The 15,279-nt window shown below is 44.5% G+C and overlaps 2 protein-coding genes across 5 annotated transcripts in view; both read right to left on the bottom strand.

The window, feature by feature from the left end:
- LOC138681222 (uncharacterized protein DDB_G0280579-like) overlaps window positions 1–15,279 on the bottom strand; it is a 29,334-nt gene that overhangs the window by 8,168 nt on the left and 5,887 nt on the right. For all 4 annotated transcript variants that reach the window (XM_069768547.1, XM_069768546.1, XM_069768545.1 and 1 more), the window contains exon 4: window positions 13,742–13,794. In XM_069768547.1, the coding sequence (XP_069624648.1) occupies window positions 13,742–13,794 (53 nt within the window). The remainder of the gene's footprint in view (window positions 1–13,741; window positions 13,795–15,279) is intronic.
- LOC138681219 (uncharacterized) lies at window positions 9,019–10,977 on the bottom strand. Its single transcript, XM_069768544.1, has 3 exons — window positions 10,904–10,977; window positions 10,723–10,803; window positions 9,019–10,645 (listed from the first exon to the last, which is right to left on the bottom strand). Exon 3 carries the CDS (start codon window positions 10,605–10,607, stop codon window positions 9,168–9,170), a length of 1,440 nt encoding a protein of 479 aa, XP_069624645.1. The 5' UTR covers window positions 10,608–10,645; window positions 10,723–10,803; window positions 10,904–10,977; the 3' UTR covers window positions 9,019–9,167.

Below are 15,279 nucleotides of genomic sequence, written 5' to 3' on the forward strand. Positions count from 1 at the left end.
AAGCCGGTGACAGCTGATCAGTGTCCCTCCTCCCAGCTAAATCTCTGCCCACCAAGCTGGTGACAGCTCCTCGGTGTCCCTCCTCCCAGCTAAATCTCTGCCCACCAAGCCGGTGATAGCTCCGAGGTGTCCCTCCTCCCAACTGAATCTCTGCCCACCAAGCCGGTGACAGCTCCTCAGTGTCCCTCCTCCCAGCTAAATCTCTGCCCACCAAGCCGGTGACAGCTCTGAGGTGTCCCTCCTCCCAGCTAAATCTCTGGCCACCAAGTCGGTGATCGCTCCAAGGTGTCCCTCCTCCCAGCTGAATCTCTGCCCACTAAGCCGGTGCCAGCTCCTCAGTGTCCCTCCTCCCAGCTAAATCTCTGCCCACCAAGCTGGTGACAGCTGAGGTGTCCCTCCTCCCAGCTGAATCTCTGCCCACCAAGCCAGTAACAGCCCCTCAGTGTCCCTCCTCCCAGCTAAATATCTGCCCACCAAGCCAGTGCCAGCTCCTCAGTGTCCCTCCTCCCAGCTAAATCTCTCCCACCAAGCCGGTGACTGCTAATCAGTGTCCCTCCTCCCAGCTAAATCGCTGCCCACCAAGCCGGTGATAGCTCCGAGGTGTCCCTCCACCCAGCTGAATCTCTGCCCACTAAGCCGGTGAAGCTCCTCAGTGTACCTTCTCCCAGCTAAATCTCTGCCCACCAAGCCGGTGACAGCTCTGAGGTGTCCCTCCTCCCAGCTAAATCTCTGGCCACCAAGTCGGTGATCGCTCCAAGGTGTTCCTCCTCCCAGCTGAATCTCTGCCCACTAAGCCGGTGCCAGCTCCTCAGTGTCCCTCCTCCCAGCTAAATCTCTGCCCACCAAGCTGGTGACAGCTGAGGTGTCCCTCCTCCCAGCTGAATCTCTGCCCACCAAGCCAGTAACAGCCCCTCAGTGTCCCTCCTCCCAGCTAAATATCTGCCCACCAAGCCAGTGCCAGCTCCTCAGTGTCCCTCCTCCCAGCTAAATCTCTGCCCACCAAGCCGGTGACTGCTAATCAGTGTCCCTCCTCCCAGCTAAATCTGCCCACCAAGCAGGTGACTGCTCCTCAGTGTCCCTCCTCCCAGCTAAATCGCTGCCCACCAAGCCGGTGATAGCTCCGAGGTGTCCCTCCACCCAGCTGAATCTCTGCCCACTAAGCCGGTGAAGCTCCTCAGTGTACCTTCTCCCAGCTAAATCTCTAACCACCAAGCCGGTGACAGCTGATCAATGTCCCTCCTCCCAGCTAAATCTCTGCCCACCAAGCTGGTGACAGCTCCTCGGTGTCCCTCCTCCCAGCTAAATCTCTGCCCACCAAGCCGGTGATCGCTCCGAGGTGACCCTCCTCCCAACTGAATCTCTGCCCACCAAGCCGGTGACAGCTCCTCAGTGTCCCTCCTCCCAGCTAAATCTCTGCCCACCAAGCCGGTGATGGCTCAGAAGTGTCCCTCCTCTCAACTGAATCTCTGCCCACTAAGCCGGTGACAGCTCCTCAGTGTCCCTCCTCCCAGCTGAATCTCTGCCCACCAAGCCGGTTATAGCCCCTGGGTCCCTCCTCCCAGCTAAATCTCTGCCCACTAAGACGGTGACAGCTCCTCAGTGTACCTCCTCCAAGCTGAATCTCTGCCCCCACTAAGCCGGTGACAGCTCCTCAGTGTCCCTCCTCCCAGCTGAATCTCTGCCCACCAAGCCGGTTATAGCCCCTCAGTGTCCCTCCTCCCAGCTAAATCTCTGCCCACTAAGACGGTGACAGCTCCTCAGTGTACCTCCTCCCAGCTGAATCTCTGCCCACTAAGACGGTGACAGCTCCTCAGTGTACCTCCTCCCTGCTGAATCTGTGCACCTATCCTGACCTCTCCTCAGTGTCCCTCCTCCTGCTCAGATCTCACACTGCTCAGTACAAGCTGCAACAGTCAATCAGGCTCTTTTCATTCTATAGCTGAACTCCTAACATGTTCATCTAAATATCAGGATTTTAGTTATTTTGACGTCGACTTTTAAATAAAATAAATATGACAGTCCCTTCAGGTCCAAGAGAGCTATTTAATAATTTATGCAATATGGACTGAAATCTGGTGACCGATCCACGTTAAAACAAGATTCTCATATAGCCTGAACACAGAGGGACCCAGGCAGAGGACAGGGTCTCACATGCTGTGAGGCCTGCAGTGTTAACCTATGATAAAAATATAGATTAAAATATTGTGAATGGTGTTATTCCACAAAGCTTCTAACAAAAATAAAAATATAGGTGTCCACAAAACAGGAGACCTAATAGTAAGTATTAACAAAATTATTGTTTGGCTTTTTTCTTTTGTCTGTGGCAGAGCCTGTTGCAAAATTTACGGATTTGATGCAGACTTTCTGCTGCTTTCTACACCTCAAATCTACACGTGTCACAATTGGATTATGTTGAGAAATTCACCCTATGAATTGCAAGAATTCTGTACAAAGAATTGACAAGCTGCGGATTGTACAGGACGAGTTGTAGTTTTGAAAGACGCCACTAGCTTTACCATGCAACGTGCTGAAAAAGAGGAGAAAGAAAATTCCAAGTGCAGAGAAAAGCTGAAACCCCCCCACAATAATGCCATTTTTTCCTATTTTGTGTGCATGCATCGTGATATAAATATGACATGGCAACATGATTTTCCAGGTCAGTATTTACGGTAATACCAAATTCGCATAATTAATTTTTTTATTTAAGTGGTGGTAAAAAAAAAAAAAATCAAAACTTTGTAAAACAAAAATAAAAAATTAGCCATTTGTGTCACCGTTTTTTTTTAATTCTGTAAATTTTTTATTTTTCTGTTGATGGAACTGTGTGAGGGCTTATTTTTTTGCATGACGTGGTTACGGATACATATTTGTATTACTTTTCGTTTAATTTTTTATTTTATTTTTTAAGGCAGGTGTGTTGACAAAACAAAATCCACAATTTTAAACCTTTCCAGTTTGCTTTCTTTCTTGGCGTTTATCATACAAGTGAATTATTTTATATTCTCATTGGATTCTTGTTGATGCAGTGACACCAAATATGATGATTTTTTATATACCGTAAATCTTTAATGGTGGAAAAGGATGTTGAATATTATTTTTTATATCTTTAAAAACTTTACCGTATTTTTTTATTGCACTAAGGTACCGGTTATCATTCGATCAATTATATTATATACGGCGACACTGCTGTATTGTACACAAAATGATGATTTTCTGCAAAGCCCAGCCATGACCTGATCTTCACCGGGTGACCAAAACAGCAACCATAATGGTTTTCAGCCATCCCCCGGATGCCATTACAATCTGATCGGCACCCCAAGTGATTGACAGCAGCAGTTAAGTGGCGAAACAGCAGCGATTGGAGCTCCCTCAGGTCACTGCTGTTCCAGGCAGATGGCGGCTGCATAGTAGCCCAATCTGTAGGACACATTAATACATCCTACGGTCAGGAAGGAGTTAACTAATGACTTGTCAATTAATGGATCGCTTCATAATAATTGTACACGGTTATAACAGAAGCAGATTTCTTTTGTATGGGTTCTGCATCGTAAAAGAAATTTACACGAACCCCAAGCGTTAGGATACCAGATTTTAACTCTACCGTGATGTGGCCCACCCTGTAAAAAGACAAGGTGGGTCATGAAAAAAACAGAATCGTTGACTTTATTGTGCGGCGTCACACACACACTTAGATGAAACCACTTATTGGACATGATGTATTATAACGGGTCCAAACGGCAACATCAGATTATATCCAGGCGCCAAGTGCAATACCGCACAAACCCTTTGTCTTTCACCTTCAAACCCTTGTAGCGCTAACATCGCGGCTTCAGGAGAAGACATTTTAGTACTAGGTGACAAGTTTTGCCGACTCTACTGGGATCATCCTCGAGCCATTTCCTTGGGATTCTCATAATTCTCTTCTGGACGTCTGCCACAATGATTGATGTCTGAACACATGAGCCACCGATACTGTGAAACACCACCACTTCCACCCTAATACGTTGCATAGTGGATTTTGCAGGAACAGGAAAATTTGGAAATTGCCTAGGAGAACAGTTATGTGTTTCTGTGAAAGAACACGTGTATACACAGTCTCCACTCTCACAATATGCCATGATGGACACTCATACAACATTACTGCCCGCTCTACTCAGCTTTATCGTCAATTCCAAAGAGAATGAACGGAGCAGCGGCCTATCCATCCAGATGGGGGACAAAAAGGCCCCAGTCTGGTGATCGGTGGGAGTGTCAGCGGTAAGACCATCATCAGTGTAGAAGAGAATGACTGTAGCAGTGGTTGTGGATGCATACGGTCTCTCCATCCAGATGGGGGACAAAAAGGCCCCAGTCTGGTGATCGGTGGGAGTGTCAGCGGTAAGACCACCATCAGTGTAGAAGAGAATGACTGTAGCAGTGGTTGTGGATGCACACGGTCTCTCCATCCAGATGGCGGACAAAAGTGCCCCAGTCTGGTGATCGGTGGGAGTCTCAGCGGTAAGACCACCATCAGTGAAGAACAGAATGACTGTAGCAGTGGTTGTGGATGTCCACGGTCTCTCCATCCAGATGGCGGACAAAAGTGCCCCAGTCTGGTGATCGGTGGGAGTCTCAGCGGTAAGACCACCATCAGTGAAGAAGAGAATGACTGTAGCAGTGGTTGTGGATGCATACGGTCTCTCCATCCAGATGGCGGACAAAAGTGCCCCAGTCTGGTGATCGGTGGGAGTCTCAGCGGTAAGACCACCATCAGTGTAGAAGAGAATGACTGTAGCAGTGGTTGTGGATGTACACGGTCTCTCCATCCAGATGGCGGACAAAAGTGCCCCAGTCTGGTGATCGGTGGGAGTCTCAGCGGTAAGACCACCATCAGTGAAGAAGAGAATGACTGTAGCAGTGGTTGTGGATGTCCACGGTCTCTCCATCCAGATGGCGGACAAAAGTGCCCCAGTCTGGTGATCGGTGGGAGTGTCAGCGGTAAGACCATCATCAGTGTAGAAGAGAATGACTGTAGCAGTGGTTGTGGATGCATACGGTCTCTCCATCCAGATGGCGGACAAAAGTGCCCCAGTCTGGTGATCGGTGGGAGTCTCAGCGGTAAGACCACCATCAGTGTAGAAGAGAATGACTGTAGCAGTGGTTGTGGATGTACACGGTCTCTCCATCCAGATGGCGGACAAAAGTGCCCCAGTCTGGTGATCGGTGGGAGTCTCAGCGGTAAGACCACCATCAGTGAAGAAGAGAATGACTGTAGCAGTGGTTGTGGATGCATACGGTCTCTCCATCCAGATGGCGGACAAAAGTGCCCCAGTCTGGTGATCGGTGGGAGTCTCAGCGGTAAGACCACCATCAGTGTAGAAGAGAATGACTGTAGCAGTGGTTGTGGATGTACACGGTCTCTCCATCCAGATGGCGGACAAAAGTGCCCCAGTCTGGTGATCGGTGGGAGTCTCAGCAGTAAGACCACCATCAGTGAAGAAGAGAATGACTGTAGCAGTGGTTGTGGATGCATACGGTCTCTCCATCCAGATGGCGGACAAAAAGGCCCCAGTCTGGTGATCGGTGGGAGTCTCAGCGGTAAGACCACCATCAGTGAAGAAGAGAATGACACTAGCAGTGGTTGTGGATGCACACGGTCTCTCCATCCAGATGGAGGACAAAAGTGCCCCAGTCTGGTGATCGGTGGGAGTCTCAGCGGTAAAACCACCATCAGTGTAAAAGAGAATGGCACTAGCAGTGGTTGTGGATGCACACGGTCTCTCCATCCAGATGGAGGACAAAAGTGCCCCAGTCTGGTGATCGGTGGGAGTCTCAGCGGTAAGACCACCATCAGTGTAAAAGAGAATGACTGTAGCAGTGGTTGTGGATGTACACGGTCTCTCCATACAGATGGCGGACAAAAGTGCTCCAGTCTGGCGATCGGTGAGACTCCCACCTGTCGGAGCACTATCAGCGTAGAAGATGCTTATATATCCCGTGGACAGAGGAGAACGTCTTGTAATAAGAATATCCCTTAAAAGCCTTTTCCACACAAACCATCAGCTCACAGCCGCATACAATAGCGCTAGGTACACAGTCTTCTTCAATGACACATATACCCAATTTTTAAAAAACTCACTGCATGTCCTGTGTGAGTTCATTTTTTGAGATTCAGACTATGGAAATCAATGCTCCTGGCGAAATAAAATAGAATGAACACAGAAGCCATTCATTTTCATGGATCCGTCTGTTTGGCGGATGCAAAATGAGTCAGCTCTCCGCAAACATAGAAGAGAGTTCATTTCCAAATAAATTTTTAAGTCCAAAAAATATTAACTTAATATGCACTTTGTTAAAATGTTCTATAAAATATGTATTTAACAAGAAATGTATCTATTATTTCAGGCGAGTGTTCAGAATACGCAGTTGGGTGTTCATGAGGATCAAGACTATTTTTTGGTCATTATGTGGTGTGCATTTCCAAGCTTTTCTCCTCTGTAGACTCCCTCTAATTTTCAGCTGCTAGGCCATCTCCCATTCACGGCACACCCAGACATGAGGGATTCCTGCTTTCCTGTCTAGCGTTGATCGAGTGTTCGGTACTCGAATCGAGGAGGTTGGACGCTCGGACGGGCTCGACTCGAGTAGCGAGCATAATGTAAGAGAATGGCAAATTCGAGCAGTTTCTGAAGGACGGAGAAATTCTTCCTCTCTCGTGCAGCACCCGGCACAGATAATACAAACCAGCTTCTTATGGTAACTCGGCACTGCTCAATACTCGAATGAGCACCCCAATGCTCGATTGAGTATCAAGCAATGCTGAGCAAGCTCGCCCATAACTACTCCTGTCCTTATGCAACACATATTCAAAAGAGCAGGAGGAAGGACATTATTCAGCAACACTGAGCAGCGTAACTGTGAGTCCAGCACAAGGGATAAATAAAACTCTTACTGGAAAGCAGCAGCCTCTACATGTGTGTCTCTCTCTCTGCAGCTGCTTCCTCCCATTCCCCCCTCCCCATAGACTTAATAAATCAGTGAGTTGAAAATCCAAGTCCACTAACAATGGATTTTAATTATTTTTAGGAGTAAATAATGAGTTCAAGAGGTGGGGGATAAGAAAAGACTCACAAGTGGAGGAAAGTTTCTTATATTCCTTTTTACTACTGGTTAGTTTCTTGAATGTTTTGTTTGATCAATAATACCACGTTACTCTAAGGATGTACAGAAAGTTATATTCACACTGTGCATATTTTTCATAGAAGTTAATTTTTTTCCTTTATGGAATGATGCAGATAAAGAACGGAATATTGCAATTTCTTCATTATTTCACATATACAGTACTTTCCATGGTTTTTTTTTTAAACAATTTTTAGTAGAAAAAGAAAATGCAGGAAAATTTTAAAACAAAAAAACAACAAAAGATTGTTACAGCATAAGAGTGAATTGCCAAAATGGGGATAATTTCAATATATTCCAGGAGATAAAGCTGCAATGACCTGAATTACTTTGCACTATTATGAATGTGTTTTTCCTATCAAAGGGATTTTCCAGTTGTTAAAATTGATAGCCTATCCTTAGAAAAGGCTAGCAATTCAAGATCGTTGAGTGCTAGACGTTTTGTAACCGCACTGATCCGTAGCCGATTGTTGTACTCTGCCACCTCCAGCAGTCCCGCAAGAATGAAAGGAGCAGACGAGCGCTTGCTCAACCCCCGCTCCATTCCGACTGTGCTCTTCAGAGTGCTGTTCCCGGTAATCTGGGTTTCAACAGGTGCAATGTTACGACCCAAGCGGTGTCTAGCAAACGCCTATGGAATAAGAAATTCTCCCTGCTATTAAAGAAATGATATTTCCAAGTATTGGTTTGGCAAATTCTATTACTTTTGGGTCATTTGTGGTTTCCATTTTTTTACAAAAGTGGTATCCATTTAAAATAAAATCGGACAGAAGTCACCCTGTGAGGGTCCGGCGTCAGCTCTGAGCCGCTGTTCCTGCCCATGTGATTTGGATACAAAGTGGCTCTAATGATACATGAGGCGCAGCGGAAAAGAGCAGGCACTGGACCCGGGAAGGGTGGGATTACCATCTGATTTTGCTATTTCTTGGAGAACCACTTTTGTAAAAGTGGAAAACTGCTTTCAAGGGGTTATCTTGGACTACATTTTTTTTTCTACTGGGCTAAGCACTATCGGCAGGTAGTTGCGAAATGCCTGCCTGTTCAGTTCTGCCATGTGACGATCTCTCCCATCTCAGAGCAGTCACGGACCACTACTGGCGGCGATTCCCCTACTTCCTGTTATATCCTGTCGATATGAACAGTTCCTTCCCTTCTGCCATTGGGCGTCACGTTGACTGACATCTTGCTCAGTGTAATGCAGTGAGGAGCCAGCTGTAAATCAACATGAAATAGACAGTGATGCCCCATCAACAGCGCAAAGCGGAAGAGAAGGAACTGCTTTGCCAATGGGGCATCATAGGAAGGAGAATCTTTGCCAGGAGCAATTGATAAGCAGCAGACCATGTGGGTCGTTAGCAACGACCTGCTGATCATTTTTTTTTCCTTAGGTTCACAGTGCGTTAATGAGTTAACGCTAACGGACAGCATTGCACGGCAAAAATGTCGCAATTAACGCCATGCAACGTGTCCGTTAGCGCACCCATTGACAGCAATGTTATTTCTGCCTGTAGTGCATTGCTAGCGATGTGCCGTGCTTTCGGGGATCTGCGCTAGCGGGGACGGTGAACGCGGCCACAAAATAAACACTGCGTTAGCGCTATGCAGTTAACGGATTGCCCTAACGCAATGTGAACCTAGGGTCTAAGCAGTTAACTCCTGATTACCCCTTTAAATCTATGGCCAGATAACGCTCTTTAGATTGACAACATCCAACATAAAAATTATGTTTTAGGGCTGCCATTAAAAACTGTATCATAAAAACAGCGTATTCTCTACAGACAACAGTCGAGAGAAACTATCCCATCCTCATGGGTCTCCGAGAAACCAGTAGAGAGTAATGAAATGGACCACTGGGGTCAATAAATATTAACAGCAAGGTAAGAGCAGAGAGATTCCTCGATCTCTAACAAATCTTTGAACATTTACAGTCGAATTTGAAAAAGTTAGCAACTTTTTCTCTTTCACTTTGCCTGAAGTAATGCATGTACTGTTTTTGAAGTCTCAAATATTTACTTTGGGAGATCATCGAAATATTCAAAATTGTGAAAAAATGTTTTCGTTTCTGAAGGCTCAAGCTGCTGACGAGGACCCTCACTTTTAAGTGATAGATTTCTCACATTCTTCCTAGCCTTTGAAGTTTGGCTGTGCCAAAGAGTAGAATTGTGACCCTGGCAGCACAGTACATCGATGGCGACCACGGAGCCCAAAGTTTTGACTTGAACGTTTGTCAATGGCGCGTTACATGCCTGCCGATACTGACATCGTATGAGCTTGATAAGATCGTATAAGCAGCTTTTTAAAACAGTAAAATTGGCTTCGCTTCCGGGGTCGTTGAAAAGTCCATCATAAGGTTTTCCGGTAGACGATTCATCCTTTTCAGAGTCGTCGGTGCTAGATCCGGGTTCGGGATCTTCATCGGGGTCTTCGCTATCGGAGGCAGATGAAGCATTTTCCGATTTGAGATCTGATAGCTTTTGGTTGGAGTTCAGGATTAGTTGGTTACATTTAGAGGATTTTCCACAATTGCTTTCCATTCTGCTAATCGGAGGACTCAACCGCTCAACTTTGACAGATGGCGATCCATCGTTGTGGTCAAATCGATCGCGGAGATTAAACTCATTTTCATTGTTTGGAAATATGGTCTGTGAAGAAGTGGCCGCGTGGCCAAGACTTTGTTCCATACTCTTTGGAGACATAGAAGTAACGCCTGCGGTTCCCATACCGGATGACCAAATCCTTTTACTTTGCCGAATGTTGCGTTGAGTCAATCCCTGATTAGGTTTTATACATTCCTCCATTAAAATGTTACAAAGCGTACCCTGAGATTTTCCCTTCCAGGGCTTTGTTTGGCAGGAAGCATGTTTTTTACCCAACATGGGATATGTCCCCACAGCTTGGCATTTAGTATTAAAGAACGCATCGGTGTTCATAGCCTTTTCTGCCATTCTGGGTTTTCCGATCGCTAATAGACTTGTACTTGGAAGTACAATCTGTAAATGTGATGGTGAAACTTGCTGGACGAAGGTGTTAGGAACGTCAGAAGTTTGTGGATAGAACAGAATGTCGCTTGATGCACCTTCACCTATATTATCGTCTGCCAGATCATTGTTTTCAGCCATTTTCCTCCTTTTTGAGCCTTTTTTCCTTACCATCTCGGAAGGTTCTTCGCCCGTAAATAAGGTGGGAATAGCGTGAGGCCTGAGCCTTCGCTTGGTTCCCTCGTGGAAATACTGATCGTCATTAAAATGTTTCGAGCACAATCTAACAGTGCCCCATTTATTCTGAGCGTGTATTCTCTCAGCCAGCTCTTCGACATTCGGAAAATTTTCCGGGGACTGTCTTAGCCACAATTTTATTCCTTCCTTATCTCTGGGAAAGACGTGGAGAATCACCTTGGATTCTTTTTGCTTCCAAGTGTGAAAGCAACCTTTAATGATACATGAAGGCATTGCTGAAGCGGAGGGAAGAACTAAACTTTTCAATTCACCTGTAAAATAAGAAATAATTATTACACTTTGTTAAATTGTTTAAAAAAAATGTATTTTAAATATTTACAAGACTTACCACAATGTAACCGAGATTAAAAAAAAGTTTTTATGAAGGAACATCGATTTCCTGTAGCCAAAATGAAAAAAAAAATAAAATCTGGAATAAAGGGAAAAAAAAAACATTTTTACAACTTTAATTTTCATTTTTATAGAGTAAAATTAGTTAAACAAAATAGAAAAAAAAAAATCTTAGTTACCTTTATTCGGCCTTTTCGGAAGATATCCAAATCACAAGTGTCCACACTCTCAAATTAGAATACAATATAATCCTGTAATAAAATAAAAATAAAGTACACAATCGAATGGTGGCATGGAGTCAAGTATTAATCTGACGTCCAGAAAACTAGCAAGACTTTGGCCAACGTTTATTAGTTCACGACAGTTTTTGGTGCAAACGGAGCTTAAAACAGAGTCACAAATGAAATGATGATCCATTTTAGCACAAAAATTTACAATCTTTTGAGAAACTTTTAAAACATAAGTTCTAAAACTTTTAGACATGTTCATTAAGTTCATAAAATAGCATAAATCTACATCTGCTCTTAGGGTGCAGATCTTTTTGTTGATTTTTCAGAGTGGAAGGTTTTTGTTGATTTTTGGAGAGTTTCCACTCGGTGGCTATGTGCACACAGTCTTTTTTGCTTAGTTTTTGGAGCAGAGTGTCACAAATTGTTAAGGGATTCATGGCAGTTCTGGGTTTGATGAAATGTAAATGTTTTTTACTTTTGATCCAGCAAGAGTTAATGTCTGTCTCTTGCTGGCAGTTTCCTTTAGGCTGGTCAGCTGATGGTTGGTAACAACCTTCCTTTAAATAGTCACATGACCCATCAGCTGATCGTCGGTTATAGAGTTCTTCTATGCAGACCAGCTGGGTGTGTGGAGCTCTCTTGTGACGGTGGGGTTGTTCCTGTTCAGATTCCTGGTGCTGTTGTCTCTGCTGCAGTGGAGCTTGGCAGCAGAACCAGAGCTGAGTATTTCTTGCATTTTGCCTGTCGTGTGTTTGTCTCTTCCCCTGTCTGCAGTGGTGAAGCTAGCGTCCTTTAACCAGGGTACAATGAGGTGACAATCAGGGACTAGGCTTGTGACTGCGGGGGGAAGGACCCACATATGGCATTAGGGGAGTTTAGGGACAGGCACAGGTTGGTGTCAGGAGGTGGCCCATCTCTTGCGCCCTACCTTTAGGGCTTTCCTCTCCCTTTTCCATCCTGTTGAATTTATATGCCGTTTCGTCCACCGGACTTACCCATGTCCAAAAACCCTGTGTGGACATAGCCAGTTTCTGCTCCAAAAACTCGTAGGCAATTTTCCTACATCCAACATTCACAATCTTGAGCAGAAACCGGACGTGGATCTCCGGGACCTAAACTCGAAAGCCTCCTATGGGTTCAGATCAGGAGACCCAGCCATCACGGTCTGAAATCCGATGTGTAAGACTGGAATTAGTTGTCTTATTTTATTACCTAACTATAGGACAGTCCCAAATGTGCCAAATTATAATGCATGTGCCTTGTTACAATTTTGGCACAATTTACTCCATCAAAAGTTTTTTTGTATACTTTTTGTTTCTTAGTAGGCCGTGCTGCAGTAACCCTTTAAGCACCGGGGGGGGGGGGGGGGGGGGGGGGGTATGCAACGCAGATACTGACAAGCAATTGATGCAAACGCATTTTGTGAAAGTCGGGAGAGGAACAATTAACTTTTCTTCACCCATACTGTAAAACCGGCAAAGAAAAGTTGTCTGCGCATCCAAATGTTTACCAAAAGTCTCTTGCAACCAACCATTCAGGATCTATTCGATTTTGTGGATTAGTAGTAAATGAAAGCAGCGACTACATTGGTTTTCCTAGATAATCGTATCAGAACATTGAGCCTTTTGAAAAACACATAGAGATGACAAAAGCTTCCAAAGTTATCCTATGAGATCTATGCAGAATCTTTTCCGATGTGCAGGCTTCGAAGAGTAGAGAAAAAGCAGAGAGCTGAATCACCAGCATGGATCTCTCCGCAAAGACAATAGCGGAAAAAAAGATAAGCGGCGCACATGTCAGCCATGACTGCTGTGATCGGTAGATGTAGGGGGCTTCCAGAAACCACACGGGACGCCATCGTGTCGGCTCTCGGCACAGAATAAGCAAATACACAGAATAAGAATGACTGAAAAGGAAGCATTCTTCTGATTTTGTTGATACAATAGAACTCATTTTCAGGCACATACTTGATGGTTTTTGAAGGTTTTTTTTTATTGTAATTCATCATGTATAACCCAAGGATTCTCATGTCTTGGCAATAGTGGACACAAACACTGTCTGACTGTGGAGGACCTGCCGTGTATGGCACAGACGCCACGCTGCTTTGAATAGGCTCCGTGTCCCCTCTGGGGGGGCGCCGCATGGAAATTTTACAGTTATTGTCAAGTGCTCTCCCAGATCACAGCCGATGACTTGGCAATACCTTGTGATCAGTTTCACGACATGGGAAATGTGCTAGTGACGCACATTTACTGCATGGAGCATTACAACTGAGAGGTGACGGTTTTTGTACCATTTCATTTTTTGCTGCAATCAGTAAAACAGGGCAATGCCATAACGAGCGCTAAGGACAAGTCAGGCTTAAAGTATAAGTCCGACCTTAAATATATTACTATTATTTCATAATTTAAGTCCATTTTTCTAATACAAAGCTCCAAATCCACTCCTTATTTAAAGGGGAAGACCCTATTCTATAAGTCAGGAAAAAGAGCGGCTCTAGAAAGTAGGCCTCGATTCATCCCTATCACTCTACATATTATTGCTTCCCCGGAAAATAAATAAAATCAGCCGATTGCCAGGCGTGCCGTCCATGTCACTCATGGTAATCAGCCGATCGGCATGGTGGTCATCCGGAACTTAATTATCTATGTAGCTTTATGCAGAGGATTTGGAGCTTTGTATCAGAATAAAGAAGCAGAAACAGATTTACAGATATATTACAACATTAAATCAGAAAAGAATGATACAATGGTACAATATAATGCTGATTAAAACAACGCACTTTACCTTTTTGTTGTGTTTTTCCTTGGATGCCTTTTTGGATTTATTTTTCCCAGAATCTAAAAGGAAAAAAAAAAAAAAAAAGGAAAAAAGTTATTTTAATACACTAGACATTTATGAATGTAAGGAAAACGGAGTTCTACGAAAAGTTTTTCGAGCAGCCGTCCATGTATCCATTCATTAATGGGCTGATAATACATGACAGCAGACTGCCCCCTGCTGGCAAAGCTACAAATACTGAAACGTCATACAGTAATGTTCAAAATAATAGCAGTGTGTTCAATAACATGAGTTAATCACAAAATCTTTACACTAGTTTTTATTTCCAGGATTTTTGGAACATTGCACACTGTTTTCTCATTCAAAACATGGAGAAATGTATATAATTTTTAACTACTTTACAGAAAATAACTAAAAATTGGACTGTTCTAAAAAATAGCAGTGTCTGCATTTGTCTTTACAAACTCGCAATATGGACTTTTTTGTGTGGACTTTTTTTTATGGATTTAGCATCCCTGTGAGTCACTAAGGCTACGTTCACATTTGCGTTGTGCGCCGCTGCGTCGCCGACGCAACGCACAACGCAAATAAAAACGCACCAAAACGCACGCAAAAACGCTGCGTTTTGCGACGCATGCGTCGTTTTTTGCCGAAATTTGGACGCAAGAAAAATGCAACTTGTTGCGTTTTCTGCGTCCGACGCTTGCGGCAAAAAAAACCGCATGCGTCGCACAACGCAGCACAACGCATGTCCATGCGTCCCCCATGTTAAATATAGGGGCGCATGACGCATGCGTCGCCGCTGCGTCGCCCGACGCAAACACGCAAAACGCTAATGTGAACGTAGCCTAACCTAGTATTTAGTTGTTACCAGCAGTTTTTTTTTTTTTTAGATCTGCTTCACATCTACGTTGCATAGAGTCAACCAACTTCTGGCTCGTCACCTGTTATTCCAGACCAGGATTTCAAGGGCATATCCTCTTCAGCAGAAGACATGAACTCTTCAAGTATTGTAATATATGCAAACTGGTCCATGATCCCTGGTGTGCGGTACATAGCTCTAGCACCATAGTAAGAGAAACCTGCCCATATCTTGATGCTTCCACCATGCTTCACTGTCTGCAGAGTGTACTGCGGCATAAATGCAGAGTTTGAGTGTTGTCTGATGAACTGTCTGCGGCTCTTGGACCCAAAAAGAACAATTTTACTTTTCTCAGTCCACAAAATGTTTCTCCGTTTCTCTTTAGGCCAGTTGATGTGTTCTTTTGGCAAACAGTACATGTCTTTTTTATAACAGTGGGACTTCGCGGGGACTTCTTGCTAAGAGATTAGCTTCACACTTGACTGTCTGGGGTTGATCATCGGCTGAACCTTTGCAATTCTTCCATCCATTAGAATGGTTGTCTTCCGTTTTCTTCCACGTCTCTCTGGTTTGGCTTTCCATTGTAAAGCATTAGAGATCCTTTTAGATGCCGACCATTGCCTGCACTTCTTTATAAGTTTTACCTTCTCCAATCAACTCTTTAATCAGAGTACGCTGTTTT

The sequence above is a fragment of the Ranitomeya imitator genome, chromosome 5 (genome assembly GCF_032444005.1).
Source record: "Ranitomeya imitator isolate aRanImi1 chromosome 5, aRanImi1.pri, whole genome shotgun sequence".
In the NCBI taxonomy this organism is placed as follows: Eukaryota; Metazoa; Chordata; class Amphibia; order Anura; family Dendrobatidae; genus Ranitomeya; species Ranitomeya imitator.